General features: G+C 33.9%; 2 protein-coding genes and 1 long non-coding RNA gene across 3 annotated transcripts; 2 read left to right on the forward strand and 1 right to left on the reverse strand.

The window, feature by feature from the left end:
- Window positions 1–215: 215 nt before the first annotated feature.
- Window positions 216–8,183, forward strand: LOC149908349 (liver carboxylesterase 1F). The gene is made up of 12 exons (XM_090101801.1): window positions 216–437; window positions 2,661–2,854; window positions 2,996–3,060; window positions 3,478–3,615; window positions 3,865–4,033; window positions 4,374–4,498; window positions 4,712–4,781; window positions 5,223–5,372; window positions 5,669–5,893; window positions 6,932–7,069; window positions 7,469–7,772; window positions 7,895–8,183. Exons 1-12 carry the CDS (start codon window positions 250–252, stop codon window positions 8,136–8,138), a joined length of 2,010 nt encoding a protein of 669 aa, XP_089957927.1. The 5' UTR covers window positions 216–249; the 3' UTR covers window positions 8,139–8,183.
- Window positions 8,184–9,918: 1,735 nt separating this feature from the next.
- On the reverse strand, window positions 9,919–13,678 carry gfzf (GST-containing FLYWCH zinc-finger protein). The gene is made up of 6 exons (XM_090101802.1): window positions 13,560–13,678; window positions 11,907–12,060; window positions 11,376–11,509; window positions 10,888–10,954; window positions 10,528–10,731; window positions 9,919–10,081 (listed from the first exon to the last, which is right to left on the reverse strand). The coding sequence occupies exons 2-6, from the start codon at window positions 12,045–12,047 to the stop codon at window positions 9,926–9,928; spliced, it is 702 nt and encodes a 233-aa protein (XP_089957928.1). The 5' UTR covers window positions 12,048–12,060; window positions 13,560–13,678; the 3' UTR covers window positions 9,919–9,925.
- Window positions 13,679–17,069: 3,391 nt separating this feature from the next.
- On the forward strand, window positions 17,070–18,301 carry LOC149908351 (uncharacterized). The gene is made up of 2 exons (XR_016456724.1): window positions 17,070–17,310; window positions 17,637–18,301. It is a non-coding gene; the product is annotated as an uncharacterized LOC149908351 (long non-coding RNA).
- Window positions 18,302–18,753: the final 452 nt, after the last annotated feature.

Genomic DNA, 18,753 nt, shown 5'->3' on the forward strand with positions numbered 1-18,753 from the left:
AAAAGGTAAAACCTAACGTTATAATACTGATTTTGTAAAAAGAAAATATAAATAGAAAGGTATTGATCTAAATTATTCAGGGAACTCAGCGCGTGAATCAAATAGAAATATCCTATTTCATAACAGTATCAAATATAAATTCGCTTTCAAATTTGCGATGTGTACACGCAAATGATAAGCTCAGATTTGGGGATGCAATTGAGTTGCGTGGGCGAGTTCCGCAGGCGAAGGATAAATAAAGCTGTAGTGATGGCTTGGCTTCTGTGCGTGCTGGTGTGTGCGTTGTCTGCGCCTGCGCAGGCGGTGGTCGGCGGCAACCCAGCTGCGCCGCCTGAACCTGACGCTGCAGTGGTGTTCACACAGCGGCATGGCTTCAGCGCAAGGATCGAGGGGAATAAGGACGATCGACTCGGTTATTACACGTTTAGTGGTATCAGGTATTTTAAATCAATAACTAATTTAAGAATCATTGATAACTAGTTCTAAATTCAATTGAAAGTAAATCTTTAAGAGGCTAGAGGTTCTTTAGTACTGGAAAGTCCAATAGGTTCATATGATATGCTCAAAAATATATTTAACGGAGAAGTAATGCTATTCTAACCAATCCTTACTAACGCTTCTTCTTCGTGCCTTACTTATTTTGTAAATTATGCGAAACTCGAAAGTGTGTTTATTACTTAACAAATCTTTCTTCCTCTACGTTTATTTCCAAACACTTTTGTTTTTTTTTACATAAAAACATCATACCTACAGGTATAAAAACATCATACCTGTAGGTATGATGTTTTTATGTAAAAAAAAAATGAAGGGTATTTTTTTTGTGGTGTCTCTCAATGTTAGCCAGAAGGGCTTCTACATTTTAACGCGGACGCGGGGGTGAACTGAAGGTTCACCCTGGTAGCGACATGCACAAGGGCGTCCCCCCTTGACGGGGATCTCGAACCTCGGCTTGGGCTGTCGCTTGAGTGGAGGAGGCCAGAAGGGCCCTAATCGGACGGGCAATGAAGGGTAACGAATGTAGGTTTTATATGCGACGAAATATCTCACCTCCATGGGAACTTCGTCCAATCACGAAGTCACTTTTCAGCTACTTTTCCAATAATGATATTCATATGTAAATAAGCATCTCATTCAAAATTATAAAAATGAGGCTGTGGATTTTTTTATATTTTTTCATGTACATACGTAATGACAGGAGTTAGTACTTAAACTCTACTTATACTGCAGCACTTACCTTCTTATTTGGTTCCACCAGGGTTCCACCGAACATGAGAGATAACAATTAACATTGATTGCAAGCGGAAGAGACGAGATTTACCTACTTAAGTTTTAAGTTCTTAAATTTAGACATATTATGATATATCATATAAGTAGAGTAAGAAGATATTAAAATAGTAATTGAGTATGATCTGTGAGTATGATAGATTTTTTTTGTCTTTTAATTCTAAATTTTATTAAATTGAAACGGTTAAAGCGGTGGAGCAATGGATAGATTGGTTTTTCTAGTCTCCGTTTGTAGTCATACTTTTTCACTAGGAGAGTAGCTCGTGTCTTTTAAATGATCCGGGGTGAATTTAAATGTGCCTAGTTGAATTATAAGATACTAGCTTTCCGCCCGCGGCTTCGCCCGCGTTTTCAAAGAAAAACCCGTTCCCGTAGGATTTCCGGGATAAAACCTATCCTATGTCCTTTCTCGGGTATCAAAATATCTCTATACCAAATTTCATGCAAATTGGTTCAGTAGTTAAGGCGTGATTGAGTAACAGACAGACAGACAGAGTTACTTTCGCAATTATAATACATATTAGTATGGATATAGATATTGAAGATACTATAATCTTAAAAATTATAACTGACTAACTGACTGACCGGTTGGCTTGCTTGGTTTCGAAGCCGTTTGCCTTCAAAGCCAGAGGTCGTGGGTTCGATTCCCACCCGGGGCAAATATTTGTGTGATGAACATAGATGTTTGCTCTGTGTCTGGGTGTTAATTATTATCTATATAATTATTTATTTAAAATTATATATATGTATGTTTATCATCCATCTGGTTTCCATAACACAAACGAAAGCTTAGTATGGGATCAGATCGTGCCGTGTGTGCAAATTGTCCAGAAATATTTATTTATTTATAAAATAACGATTGAAATCATCTTATTCTGGTCCTACTTACTAAATTAAACAATCTATTTAAATATATAAACAGTTCTGATATTTTTTCACAAATTATTAGATTTAAACGGAAGCACTGATAGTTAATCATTTCCGCTGTTCGGAGTTTGTTCGCCTATCTAAAACCTTTTATTACATTTGGACCAACTATAGATATGCGATTTTTTTATTTAGAATTCATATTATCACTTTGAACTAAAAATTTGTTAATTTCTGTCACTATCGTCATATTATTAAACAGCATGTGACCAGATTTTTTTTGTGGAAGTTAATGCGATTGCAACATCTAAAGCTTCACTAGGTCATTTATTAAACTTTAGTTTTTGTACTGTATCGGGAAGGCACAGGCTCCAGGAAAGTGAAACACCGCGAAATCTTTATTAGGTGACTTTTTTGTGTAGTAATATCTCGTTCAATTAACGATTTCAATAATTCATAAAATCCCTTAGGTATTAGATCATTCTCAAAATAGCTTTAACTTTTTTTAGATATGCAGAACCTCCCGTCGGCCCTAGACGGTTCCAACGACCAGTTAGAAGGTACCTAGCTGGCGAGATCAATGCTACGAGCAATTGTCCGCCGTGTCCCCAGATGGACCCAAGGGGCTCTGGAAGGATCATTGGGAATGAAGACTGTTTGTGCCTTAACGTTTTTGCGCCGAAAATGCCTGGAGAGGAACAAGGTAACGCTCATGATTAAATTCTTTTTTACAGATTATTAAAGCACCTAGAATCCACGCTAATATTATTAATTAACTATGTAGCTAATTCTTTTAAGTAGGACAATATTTTTTTTTTATGAATTTGAATAATGTCTATTTCAGGTTGCCCGGTGATATTTTTCGTCCATGGCGGTAACTATAAAACAGGCTCCATTTCGCCTTATGGGGTAAGAGTTTTTAAAGTGAAACTTTTATTACATCGTCTCAAACTTTTTGGTCTGTGTAGCGCATGTCGCGTGTATCGCGGCTGCCGAGTAGGTATACCTACTCCGCAGCCGACCGTCACGCGACATGCGCTACACAAAGCAGTGTTCGGAACCGTTCGAACAGTTTCACTTTTACCGTGGTTTCATAAAACCACACAACATTTTTTAATAATTAGGTATAGGTAGTATATTATTATTATCCGTTTTATAATAGCTATAGTTACGTACCTATAGGATGATTAGAAAATGTTAAATTAATTCTATGGAATTTCACAAAAAAGAAAACATATTGTTGTCTTTAGCTAATGACTCTTATAATATCTGTGTTATTTCAATTGGAGAAATATTGTTTCTTATTCTTTTTTTTTTCGTTTCCAGGGTCAACACTTTGTTCAACAAGACACAATTCTAGTCACAGCTCAATATCGCTTAGGGTCCCTAGGGTTCCTAAGTACTGGACAAAGAGATGCATCTGGTAATACTGGTATTTTCGACCTCCGCGCCGCTATGACGTGGGTAAGGAATTATTATTATGTACTTACCTACTTGAATTTTCTTATTTTGTTCAACATTAAACCTGTTTTTTGATATTTTAATTATTAGGGATTTAAAAGTTAAAAAATCGATCAATAACGGCAGTTAAATAAAACAATAAAATGGCTATGATCCCTATTTTGTAGTTTATAATATTGAAATATGATAATTCTATCAGAAGCGGCTGTTTTCTTTACCAGGAATATATTTCACACAAATTTACAATTGCAGATAAACGATTACATAGAATTCTTTGGTGGTGATCGTTCCCGAATGGTAGTTATGGGTCAAGGTACTGGTGGTAGGGCTGCATCACTCCTGGGCTTATCATCAGAAACTCCAAGAGAGGGTCGCGCAGCTACAGGCGTAGCTGCTTTGTCTGGAGCTCCTCTTTCACCAGGTAATGTATCGGGAATGCAGGTATATACTGCAGTTTCTTCCGTAGTGTCTTCCATACTGATTTTTAAACTTTGATTGTAAGGTATCAATCATTTGCTCAAAAAATCGCGTTTCTGATGGTAAAAAAAGATCCACGTCTACATTCTACGTATTTTTACGTACTCTCGTGGCAATTACGGCCTTCATTTTAAGGGATTTAATTATTTTTTGTTACATCTATTATACTGCTTTGACTGTTTACATAATTATTAGAACTTAGGTGTGCATTTTTAACACTACTATTATTTAAAAAAAGTACCTTTCGATCCAGCAGAAACAATAAGCCACGATTTTATTAACAGGCGCCATTAAATCTGACCCCAAGAAGCATGCGGAGGAGCTAGCCAAACGCACCGGTTGTCCACCAGAGCCCGCTGAAAGACTTGTCATGTGTCTCAGGAAGTTACCTTATGAGAAGATTATTCAGGTAAAATTGTAAATAACAATGATATTGATATTAAAAGATAATGGTTTACCTTATTTATTTTTATTTTAATTAAGATATTAATGTTTATGGTAATACAGGGAAGGATAGTACCTAGTTAGTAAGAGCGATAAATACGAGTAAATAATTTTAATAGAAAAACCTTTAAAATGATTGTAATTATAGCGCTAAGACATTAAATTTAAATCGTTACAGGCTGACCAAGAAATTACAATGAGTTTGCCCGATACACAAGCATTCTTGGACGAAATATCTGGAAGGTCAGGTAAGAATAAGAAAATAGTCATTTCTATAATTATTATAAAAAATTGAGAGGTGTCAAGGGACACCCGGATGGAACGAAGTTCAGTCGGAGTGTCAGAGAAACATGCGCAGTGCGCACGCCGCACAGCTAACAATAGCTTACTATAGGAAAAGTGTCGTTACAACTTTTCCTGAGATTTTTTTCTGTCTAGCCCCCATAACGCGCAATAAGGAACTTCGTTCCAAAACTTCGTTCCAACATTTTAATTAAAAGTAACAGCTTTTCTGTCCCTTTAGGCTTGTTTCCAACATATTCAATAGCATTATTTATGTTTGAATAATGCTATTGAATATGTTTTAAATTCAATTTCAATAATCTGAGACTTGTGGAATATAGAACATATACCTACTTATCTAAATTTAAAATTAACTTATTCATTAATTTATTGATACAAATGTATAGGTTCGGGTGTGCGTGTAGAAGGTAAAGAGGACTACCGTGGTCTCCCAACCTTTGTGCAAGAATATCCAGGAGCAGCTCTAAAGAATAAGCATCAAGTTGGCCCCATGCTGACTGGTGTCACGTCGGCTGAAACATCGAGAGCTGTTTTTGGTAATTATAATAATCTTATTAAAAAAATGCAATATGATTTCGCAATTGTTTTCTTACTAATGTTTAGCCTTATTTTGCTTTAAAAATCTAAGCGACTAAAGTCTTAGAGTCTTAGAGTGTCTAAAATTTTAACTTGTTTATGTAAAAAATGCTTAACAACTAGATACATATTTTTTAATGGATAGGTAATCTTATATCTAAGTACAATAGTAAATCATAAGTACTTACGTATTTAAATTACGGGTAAGCACACCTTTAACGTGATAAAATGAAAAACAATTTTAAAAAACTTACAGGAAAATACGCGAAGTTCCTCACTGACCAACTATCATCTGTCCAAGACTTTATAAAGAAGGATATTATAGGAGGTCTCAAGAACACACTGCAAGAGGTACAAGCGCTGAACCCTCTCAAATTAGCCGGAGTGCAAAGTGTACTTCCATTGCCTGATTATTATCAAGTTTTGTTTGATAAGTCACTGGACACTATTGACGGGTTAACTGAGATTGCTGAAGCTACAGGTCAGTTTATAAGAATAATTTATGTGGTGTGTGAAATAACGTAGGTATGTTAAAAATCGGGAGATTTAGTCGAAAACTGTATCGGAGACGGTCATATTTAGTAACACTTAGTAAGGACTATATTCCACAATATACTCCGACATTGTGTAGGTATTCACTCATCCTACAATACCAATAGGTACAATACAATACTATAGGTTTTCAATTTATTCACGAAAATAGTCAAAATTTTAAAAATTAGTAGGTAAGTTTAAGAAATACCTACCTAACTAATTTGCCTAAACTTAACAAAGTAAAAGCAAAATTAAAATTACCATTAGTACTTAATATGTATTATTTTTTTACCAAAATGCAACTTCTTAAAAAACATCGAGATATATGTACGTAGTACATACTATCTCGATGTTAAAAAATTATAAAATTTAGTAAGTAATGTATTTTTGCACACTTATAAAATTTAGTAATGTATTTTTGAACAATTTCTAATAATAACGGACAGCTAGGTAGGTACATATATTGTTACGTTACGCTCGATTGTTATTCTATATTCAATTGGGAAGGGTCCCAAATAGGGGTCGAAAAGGGACTCAAATTGGGGTATGGACCCTTTTACACCCATTGTTATTTAAATATTTATCGAGTAGGTACCTCGGCTTACAATATTTTTAAGAGCACGTTTAAGTTTTTTATCATGCTTATAGTTAGTTAAGTTTTTAATTTTCAAACCGACTTGAAAGTGGATTTTTTGAATAAGTATTCAACTCTTATTACTCACACAATTTTTGAAAAATATGTAGGTATGTAGGTACTATAAAGATGAAAGATATTTTGTTTGTTTGTTACGATTCATCTCAAAAACTACTAGTTCGACCTTAAAAATTATTTTATCATTAGAAACATTAACGAGTAATGTGCGAGTAGCATAGGCTTTATGCCGGTTTTAACCAGAATGAAGCCCGGGCAAGTTCCTTTCTAAAATCTATTCTTTGATTTTCGAAGTTAAAAAATAGTAAGTTTTAAGGTAGAATTTATCAACAGGTGACGCCCTTTTCAACTTCCCTGCATACCAAAGTGTCAAGGAATGGAAAGCAGGTGCACCGGCACTCATGTACAGCTTCGAGCATGTCGGCAATTTGAGCAAGGGATCACATTTCGTACCTGGCATCGCTCTAACTCGTAAGTTTTTAGCTACCTGAGGTTTTTTATGATATTTATTACCGCTTCCCCATGAAAGTTTGTCTATTCTGGTGTAAATTTTAGCAAGTAGCCAAAACTCAAAAGGGACTATATAAAAAAATCTCTTATTCAATTGTTTTCCTTAGTTAAATTTGGATATATTTTCTGCTAGCAGCTAGACTATAGAGTCTACGGCAACAGGTTACAAATGATGTGTATTTTCTCTGATAAATTACTCTTTAGACTCTAAAGTTTAGAGGTTTAAATAAATCCATTGACACACGCGTAAGGAGTTAATAGAATTAATTATTACAAGATCCATTTTAAAAGCTTATCTGACATCTATTTCATCCACTTTTGGTAGTATTCTTATTTATATGTAAAATTTTTACCTCGCAGAGGATGGAGATGAACCTGTAAGTAACAAACCACAAAAAGCAAAAGGCCCAGCACATGGAGATGAACTGGCCTATCTGTTTGAGCCTCTAGATGAAAATGGCAGGTCCTTAGGGCAAAGGGTTTCACAAACCGATGCCAAAGTGCGAGAATGCTTTGTTGGACTGTTTGCTCAATTCGCGAGAAACTTGAAAGCAAACGACACAAAGGACAATAAAATTTTTGATTTCCTTCCATTTTCAATGGCGCCTGAAGGTGAACAGTACTTGAAGATCGGCGAAACAATGTCGCTAGATAAAAACTTTAGGTAAAAACTTTTATTTTATTTAATTTCGGTTTCGCTGAAATAATCATTGAAAGAACTGAGAATCCAAATAATTTAGCTTATGTGATTTGAACATAGTTTAACCATTTTATTAATATTTTCAGGTTCTGCCAAATAGGTCTCTGGGGAAATATTGCTGATAGGCTATCTGACGCACTTTGTAAGAATTTCTTCGGTGATATTCTGAAGTTGCCGACGTTACTCCAACCCATTGCTATGCAAGTAGACCAGACTGGAAACATTCCACTCGTCAATAATGGCTTGGGCATTCTAAATCAAAAACCAAAGACCAAAAAACCTCAAAGCTCTCCATTTGGATTAGGAAATATTAATCCATTTGGAATGTAAATTTAAAACTTAAAAATTTCGAAAATAAAATATTTTTTATGCAAACCTTTTTTTTATTTAAAATCCTATTAGTCACTGCTGTTCTTGATTCATTTCGTAAACTAGTCATAAATCACATGCAAAAAAAAAACATTACAAAAAGTTGAAAAAATTAACGTCTACATAATATGTAATTTTACGATCCAGCACCTACATTAATTAATTATTCATTAAATATACGAAGCTGTATAGATAGAACATAGGTATTTTCAATCATATTAGGGTGGCAAAGCACCTGAAAAAGATAAAACACCACTAGAGACTAGTCTTACTAATGTTTATGGGCGGTGGTGACCACACATTACGTGGCCCATTTGCTTGTTCTCTGACATTAAAAATACATACATTAAAACTTTTTAAAATTATTATTAAATTTTATAAATTTTATAACTTCGCAAAATACTGACAAATGCTTCAATTTGTTGACCGAGATAATATAATGTGTTATGATAAGGTTAAGTAAGTACGTTTGCACATTTTGATTACCAAGCGTAAGCAAATAATATGTATGTTAGTCATCGAAATAAAAATCAGTACTTATTTGTTATTATGTTGGAAACAAAAGTATTGCAAAACGAAATGAGGTTAATTGATAGAAAGAAATTATCTATTACAAGATCAGATACAGCATGTTCAATATTTCTATTATTATTTCGCTTTCTTTTTTATTATTTATTTACCATTTCGTTTTTATAAAGCAGCTTAGTACCTACTGCTGTAAATTTTCGGCAAAATAAAATAATTTTCGTAACTAAGTACACGTTTAGTATTACATATTTTACATACTTGCATACATTTTACTACAAAATCTGAATACCTTTGTTCAGTTATTTTGAAAATGCCCACAATTTGACTACGATGTTAGTTATAAAATTCTTAAATGAGCAATACTGCATAAGGAAAGTCAATTTGTTATTGTTTAGTACAGCCTGTGGTTAGTCTTTGTGTAATCTTATCAATTATTCTAGGCATATGCGGGTATGTGAGGTATGCCCATCGTAAACAAACCATTTACTATAAATCGGAATTTTTTTATATTGCCTACTACTTACTAGTCTCAGTCACTACGATGTGTCGTGTAGTATTTTTGTGTGTGCTTATTATTGCGTGCGTGAGTGGGGGCCCAAATAATGACCAAGGTTTTAAAACAAAAGATTTGTCAGATATTGGAATCGAAAGCAATGAAGTAAAAGTTCCGCCAGTATTTGCTGGTTCCGATGCAAAATGTGCCCAAATTGGTGAATTTGTAAGTAGCTTTTTTTACCCATTCACAATTAGGCATTGTAGTACTTATAAAATAGATGTTTTAGTTTTAGGATTTTTTTACAGATTTAAATTGAATCAGTGCTGTTGTTTCTGTGTTTTGAATTTTTAGTATATAATTACTACGTATTTAGAAGTTTCGATAAGATGATAATTATTATTATGTTGCTGTATAGTAGGTACTACTTACCTATTGTGGTTTAATTTCGATATACCTCTAATATACATAAACTATAATACTTACTTTTACACAGTGTAGTGGATTATGTATTTAAATTGATAATTTTATAACTATTGATATTTTCCAGTGCACATATCATTCGGACTGTTGCAGTTACTCATGCTTAGGGTATATGAAGAGATGTGTTTCCGGATCTGGCTAAATTTGAACAAAAAACTCTTGAAGGTTGAACTGTTTTTATATTTTATTGTGATATATTAAGTCTTATATACATAGGCTTTTCAATTATTACTAAACTTGGTTTCTATTTATTTATTTTCCTTATTGGATGGATAGGATGGTTAAGGTGGGATAGATCTGGTGGGTTTGCCGCGAAATATTGTATTTCTTTCATGGCATCTTCCGAGATTTTCCATAATGCTGGATACTCTTGTTTAAAAGTATTATACCATTTATGAATCTGTAAAAATGTTAAAAATAAATGATCATGTATTCAGGAAAATACTTTTGTTTTATTTATTCTGATAGTTACCTACTCGTTCCATATGCTTCATAAGTTTTCAATAGCTTTGAAAATATTGAGCAATTTTAAATGAACTATATTTTTGGGACCTAACGAATGTATTTTTTAATTTCTAATTGGTGAAAAATCGTTATGACGGTATCTACAACAGTGTAAGAGCGTATACGCACTATGCGGGTAGCCGCATTGCGGGTAGCCGTCCGGCTGACCGCAAGCACAATTATGTACGTAATATTCATTTCTATGCGCACTGTGCGGTCTGCGGTAGCCGCATCGCAGTGCGCATAGAAATGAATATTACGTACATAATTGTGCTTGCGGTCAGCCGGACGGCTACCCGCAATGCGGCTACCCGCATAGTGCGTATACGCTCTTACACATACCTTTTGATACTTAGAAAAATCGAAATCAATAGCTTCCAAAGTCATAGTGGAATTAATTAGTTGAAAATCAGCAATGGTCAGCTGATTTGCTGCAGCATACTTGGTTCCCAATCGTTGTAAATACGTTTCGAAAACATCAAGAGCGATATGAACCTTCTTCAAGCCCAAATCTGTGCGATGGTAGTCGAAAAATATTGGCGCCATCTGAAAATAAATAACTCTATGCAGTTTGTAGTTCTTACTCTACTCTATGCGTGAAATAGGATTAGAGGGGATGTTATTTTTTCGTGACATATGTAGGTAGGTACTTCTAATTAAATTGCATTCTTCATTATACTTAAAAAAATATGATAAACTCACTGTATATGCCGATATGTTTGCGTAGTACGTTGATAAGTTGAAACATAAACGATGATTTACGATCGCCCTGTTGAAAAATGAAAATGTAAAATGCTTGATAGTTATTTGTTCAAAATGTAATTTAAAAATACTAACAGGCTAATTTTTATAATTATTAACATAAATTAACTTCCAAATATCATTTATGATCTGCTAGATTTATATCTTTGCTCAGGATTTCATTCGCAAATAAAGGATTGCCTGATAATTACGCTTGAGATTATCTCTTTATTCCTGCAGTCTTTATTACATAGGTAAAGACATGGTAAAGACTCAGATAAAGATTTGTACACGTAACTAGATCATTAACTGTGTCTAGTAATATTTTGATAAAACATTAGGTTTTGTACTTGGCAATCATTACTTTGGTGTTTCTTTGTTATTATCCATAACTTCATTTGTATTCAAACCTTGACTTTGAAAATAATATGTAGGTAATCTTCAAATACCTTGCTTTCGGGTCTTTTGGATACAATTCAGATTGAGGTTTGTATTTATCACACAGGTATTGTAAAATTGCGTTGCTTTCACTCAAGTAGAAGCCGTCGTCGTCCAGAACGGGAATTTCTTTTTGTGGATTCATCTGAAACACGTTTTATGGGTTCCTTACTTGATCCAGAAGCACGAAAATATCTGATGTACTTAGTTATATTAAAAATTTGTGAGTGGTTCAAATACCCGTAATCATGAAGGTTTAACAAAGAATAACTTAGATCTAACACTTTGTTAGGCCTAAGCATCTCCTCTCTCTTGTTACATTTTGTAGCGAAGTTTTTCAATTTCAATATTTGTTCTAAATCAGCTCTTATAATAAATAAGCTTATAGAAGCTCTAATACTCAACTCCCAATAATATGACTTCTTCTAGCAGCTCTTTTTAAAACCATAACATAGTTTTACCACAGACTAATAATGTTTTACCAATTACCACCGATTCGGTAAGCAGTTTCTACGGAGAAGAACCGGCAAATGTTAAGATACCTTCGCATATTCCTCCGTCATATGTTCGCCAGCTCCAAAATTGGTGTCCATCAGTTCAAATGGTATATCCAGGGCAGCTAGCGCCTGCCGCACTGACAGCGATGGTGGACCATCAGACACAGCGTATAGTTTCAGCACCATATTGATAAAATGCCTGGAATAGTCACAGTTTTTGTTATCAATATAGCTAACGAGACAGGAATAAACCCGGCGTTCAGTGTACTGATAAGCTGATAAAATACATAATTTAAATTAAACGTTGGGGTAGAAATTTGGTTTTTGCTTTATTTAGGTACACAGCCTGCGATAGTAAAATATTTAGATTTTGCAGAACAAGTAGGTTTTACTTAATAGTAATACGATGTATAAGTAATTATTAACGATGTTTATTTATTACTAGCTTTCCGCCCGCGGCTTCGCCCGCGTTTTCAAAGAAAAACCCGTTCCCGTGGGATTTCCGGGATAAAACCTATCCTATGCGTTAATCCAAGTTACCCTCTATATGTGTGCTTAATTTCATTGTAATCCGCGGTTCAGTAGTATTTGCGTGAAAGAGTAACAAACATCCATACATACAAACTTTCGCCTTTATAATAGTACTAGCAATGCCCTGCGGTTTCACCCGCATAGATAGCGATATCGTTACAGTGAAAAGTCTACTATAGGTCGGACTATAGGTTTAATTTTTAATCACATGAAAATCACCTTTACCCCGTCCCACACTACGGCCTTTTTTTTTTTTTAGTGGGGAAATCTTTCATAGATACCCACGGCCTCTGGGTTATGTCGGATTCCTACCGACCAAAAACCCACTGTGTTCCGTCAAGACGCATATTGGTAGAATTCCTCCGTGACCCCCGCACTACGGCCTACTCGAACAGTATACCTACTATTTTCTGTAGATTGACACTTTTAAAAATTCGTTATATCTTTTGAATGGAATATCCAATTCTTTTCATTTAAAAAGTATTTTGCTGGTATTGAAACAGTCTATAATAAAACATCATTTAATGGGATAAGGATTAATATATGTGTATGGATTTAAACATGGTTTGATTACTGTCGGCACTTCATTTTACTTTGAAAACGTAAAAAAGTTGTTGTAGTAACATAACTACTGAAGATGGACATATGGTATCGCGGACTTTCTTGTAGATATTGATCCATTCTATAATACCGTAGAACATTTTTTTGTTCTATCTTCAATAGATTCCGCAGCGCACGCGATGACAGAAGTTTTATTGAGGAATTTTTTACACCTTGGGTTACATTATTGCATTTTTGGTAAGGATCTCTAATTTTTTTGAAAATGCAATATAGCCTATGTTGCTCAGTAAAGATGCAGCTTTCTAATGGTGAAAGAATTTTTGAAATCGGTCCAGTAGTTTATGCGTGAAAACCATACATACATACATACATACATACATACTTACAAACTTTTCCTCTTTATAATATTAGTATAGATTAGGATTAGGATTAGGATATTTAAATAGGTACCTACCTACTTATACTCGGTGGTCACAAAATATATGAGATAAAAAATTACGACAATGAAGGTATTTTTCCTCCTACACTAAAATGTAAAATGTTCTTTCGTAAAGGGTGTTTCAATGCTAACAAAATTGATTATATACTTAAACATTATAAACATACCTTTGGTAATAAAACAATCCTTTTAAATGAACAACAGATATGTGCGGTTATCTGCAGACCTTCCAACTCACTACTTCTCATGCCTTTCACTTGCTTCGTGTGCTCAATCGTGTGAATCTACAAGTAACGCGATAGTAATTATTATTGTAAATAGACTCTTGTTTTTTCTAATTTCAGTGTCGAATATAAACAAAATTGTCTAGGCACTCTTATCTCGATACTATTTGAAGAAATTCCTTAAGTAATACCTACTTAAACCAAGCTATTAAAATTTAAGCATCTGCTACGGGTCTATAAATATTTTCCATCTATGAAATAGACCATAAAAGTCTTCGAGTAATAAAATATACTTAAGTCTGAAATCTGCGAGCTTATATTATTATTGTCATAAGTAGTTACGTATTAGGTAATTATTATTATTTTAATGTCCGTCTGCTTGCATTCGATCTGCAAGGAAAATAGTTGTAGGTATTGTTCTTCCATCCTGTGGTTTACCTATTTACATTGATAGCAGCCTGCAGCTTACGTTACGTCCATGGGCGTAGCTAGCCATGGGCACAGAGTGGGGCAAAAAAAAAACCGGCCAAGCGCGAATTTTATTTTAGTGATGTGTACATTTTTTAGGCCTAACCTTGCGTTTTTTAGAGGACGCAATTTTGTTTTTTTATATGTAGGGGGGGGGGGGGTCAATGCGAAGCTATCACCAAGTATGTGGGGTCGCCACCCTTGTCCCTCGGCCGCCATTTTGAAAATAGCGGTTGATATGGTTTTTACGATATATCTCATAAACTATTTATTTGATAAAAAAAATTATTAACGTTATTTGTTGAAAATTCTCTACAACTTTAGTACAGTAACTTTTTGTTGTAGAACTATAAATAAAAAAGTTATAAGCGAAAATGTTCAGAAATTAGAGATATTTATACGTTTCAATAAAACTTTTTTATATAATTTTACGATGAAAATGATATCAGACTATTTTTGTAGATTGTTTTTCGAGGAACAACTTTTATATTCAACATTTTTTCACTAAGTAAATACCTAAGGTTTTACAGCGCTCCGAAGTGAGTACTATTTTTGGTCTGATATCATTTCCTCGTAAAATGATAAAAAAAAAATTTATTGAAAGATATAAATAGCTCTAATTTCTGAACAATTTCGCTTATAACTTTTATATTTATAGTTCTACGACAAAAAGTTTCTGCACCAAAGTTGTAGAGAATTTAATTTGCAACAAATAATGTTAACGATATTTTTTATCATATAAATAGTTTGAGATAAATCGTAAAAACCATTTCAACCGCTATTTTCAAGATGGCGGCCGTGGGACAAGGGTGGCGACCCCACAAACTTGGTTTTAGCTTCACACTTAAAACATGGATGTATGCATTTCATTGATTAATCCAATATTTAAAGAGTTACTTTCCAAAAACGATTAACACACATCTACACATCAAAAAAATAAAATTGCGTCCTCTAAAAAACGCAAGGTTATGCCTAAAAAATGTAACATTTCAATGGACTAGTGCTTTTAACCAAATTTCAAGACTTTGTCTTCACGGGAAGTACAATGTAGGTTTTGATTCCCTTGCGAATGTCGAAAATTGCGATAATTTGCAGCATAAAACGGCTTCTCATCTTTTGATTTTGATTTTTTGACCGATATCTCTAAAACTATCCACTTTAGGGCAAAAGTTACATTGACTTTTTTGTAGAAAGTCGAATTTCGAATCTTTTATATTCTGTAAACTTTTGTGTAAAACTCACTGCTTACGGTTTATGGACTATTTAATGAAACGGTTTCTCGTTTTTGGATAATAAATCGTAAAATATTGGATTAATCAATAAAATGCATGTACGTCAACTTTCGTTTGAAATTTTTCCTAGTGCCCATATTTTTTGAGTTGTTGTACGTTCAATTCAATGTAGAAATGCCGCCGCTCGGCGGGTGACGTGGCAGGCCAAAAGATTTTTACGGATGTAATGAAAACGAAGAAGAAATTTCCAATGCAAGTGGATTTTCGCCGTTTTCGAAACGGCAAAATTTTAGATTTTTAAGCTATAGCATAGCTTCTATCGCGGGCCTCGAGCGCGGGGACCGAATCGAGAAATTCCGTAACGAGAAAACCTCACGATCCCCACTCCGACGGGCTCGGAGGTGTGACTTGAAGGCATAGCATGCAATAGCTTTACCGCGGCAGTCCCCGAGTGCCACACATCTTTTTTTTTTACTTATAGACATTTTTTAGTGCATTTTTTTAAATATTTTCCTTTCATTTCATTTTATTCTTGCATCCAATATAAAATAACTACTCAATATTATTTAGTTGTACGAAATACATATATACGAAACATACATACCTACCTTGAAATTTTTCTATTTTTCGCCCGGTAATCCAACATTAAACGTTAAATAAAAAGCATTAGAAAAAAAATGTTGTGTGGTTTTATGAAACCACGGTAAAAGTGAAACTTAGGCACAAAATTATCGTATTTGTACGATAATTATCGTATGGTTCGACCGTCACGCGACATGCGCTACACAGACCAAAAAGTTTGGGACAATGTAATAAAAGTTTCACTTTAAAAAGTTTCAAATAAAGTAATCTTAAAACATGGATGTATGCATTTCATTGATTAATCCAATATTTAAAGAGTTACTTTCCAAAAACGATTAACCGGCTCATTAAATAGGCCATAAATCGTAAACGAAAAGTTTTACAAAAAAGTTTACAACGTATAAAAGATGTAAAATTTAACTATCTTCAAAAAAATCCAAATATTTTTTGCCTTAAAGTGGATAGTTTCCGAGATATCGGCCAAAAACTTTTATTTAAGATTGCGAGCGAAGCTCCACCTGGATCTGTCAGCTTTTTGTGCTTTTATGGTCAGTAAGTGACCCTTAGCCTAAAACAAAAGTGAAATTGGATGGAAAATTTAGTGCGAATTTGGCTAAATAAAAACAGCTTTATTTGGGGTAACGGTAATACACTACCTACTTTTTCTGTCACCAAAGGCGGTTTAAGTCATGCAACATAGAAGCGCAAGCTGTTTGTGTCGACTGCAACTTTCGAGTGAGAATATTTTAACGGATATTAAGTTTTGTAGTTGGTACCTAGATAACTAAATTTTTTAGATTTGGTTAGGTACCTTCCAGGTCAGAGCCAGGGTGGGGCAAGCGCCCCACCCTGCCCCACCGTGGCTACGCCCATGGTTACGTCATCATTATTATATTAATTAGGTTCCTACGTCTATTTTAATAGCAAAAATGTAATGTTTCGCGACGCCTACGTTAAAATTAACTTCATTATCAATTATCATCAATTTGTGAATCAACATTTAGGCAATTTGATTTATTTTGTTATTCTTAAATTTGCGAAAACATATCTCAAATTAAACGTATTTCCCTACCGTACGGAACCTTCGGAGGACCAAGCGAATACACACTTTACTAGCCTCTTTTATATGAATCATAGTGTTTGCAATATTATTTTACCTAAGTACCTACTTATTTAGTATATCTCCAGTATTGCTCACAATGACACCACGTGCTGTTTGTTTGTTGTTTATTTGCATCTTTGCTTTTGGATGTGTAAATGGAAGACTTTTAAATGACCCGTATGATGATGCTGGTTTAGAGACAAATGAATTAGAAGTCAGTAATAAAAACGAAAATAGAGTGATGAGATATCCTGAGATATTTGTTTTCAATATATTCCCAAGTTTCAGATGTGCCCAAGTTGGAGAATTTGTAAGTGCTTAACTATTTTCTTATTCTGCCTTATTAAGTAGTTATTGCATGCTAAAGATCTTGTTCAGATTTTTAATTATAAGTTGAAAAACTGTATTGTATAAAATCGCTTTGAAGTTTTGAAGGTGTGTCGCGTAATTTAATAAAATTGCTGGTTTTCAGAATATAGAATTTGTTCGTAAGTAGGTTTTGTATAACAAGCTTCAGGTGCAAATTTCACTAGTAACTAATTCTTCAATAAATAAATAAAAATACTATAAATTAATAAATAAGTTTATCTTTGTACGGATATAGCTGAATACAACATTTGACATTTTTGTTTTCAGTGCAATAATAATGAGGACTGTTGCAGTAATCTCTGCTTAGGCTTCATGAAGAGATGCGTGTCTGGATATGAATAAAATAAAAAAATAAGAATATTATAGTAATAAGATCAATTAATATAATTCATAATTCAGGAAGTTCGTAATTGGAACATTTATATCTTGTCGTTGGCGATCACCACAGCCCATGAAAATTTGAAGATGTTTGGCCTGCTAAGTGCTACCTGTGTGACTTCGTAGGCCGTACCCGCCGTAGGAATAAAAGCTAAGGAAAGGATTGGCGATGATAATTAAGGAATAGTTATTGATGTGTATCGGTTAACCGTATTGCAAGGATACCTATGGTGAAAAAATTGCAGTATCTACGCTGCGCTACAGTGAAAGGCTGAAAAAATTTAAAAAAAAAATTAGAACTTTTTCGAAACCAATTTAAAAAAAATGTACTTATTATTACTTCATGATCCTTAAGACTATAACAACATTTATGTTTAAATTCAGTAGAAATTCTCTATTGTACCTACTGCAGTGATGTTTTACACCATCACAAAGTTTTGACGTACAAAATATGCGAATTATTTATACAAAAAGCTAAATAAAGGTCCAAAAAGCAAAATTTATATCTTGTTTTTACTTAATTTGAACTTTGAATAAATATAAGCATATTTTAATCTATCTGCGAGTCAATCTTCCATCATGTATGTCTGTGCTTCCATCCGACTATCCTACTTGCTACTAATATTATAAATGCGAAAATTTGTGTGGATGGATGTGTATGTGTATGTTAATTGTTACTCTTTCACGCAAATACTACTGAACCGATTGCAATGAAATTTAATACACATATAGAGGGTAATTTGGATTAACACATAGGATAGGTTTTATCCCGGAAATCCCACGGGAATGGGAACTATTCGGATTTTTCTTTGAAAACGCGGGCGAAGCCGCGACGGAAAGTACTAAGTAAGTACGTAATAGATAAGTACAAAATTAGCAATAAAATCGTCTTCATAAAAATTACAAGATACATACTTACTTATTAAATTAAACAGTAAATAATTATAAGGCTATGGTTTTTGCTCGAGTTAATTTATAATTACATAATATATACTGAGTACCTACA

Source organism: Colias eurytheme, chromosome 5, assembly GCF_061535395.1.
Source record: "Colias eurytheme isolate Ceu_HAF_F1 chromosome 5, ilColEury1 Martin Lab GWU primary, whole genome shotgun sequence".
Lineage (NCBI taxonomy): Eukaryota > Metazoa > Arthropoda > Insecta > Lepidoptera > Pieridae > Colias > Colias eurytheme.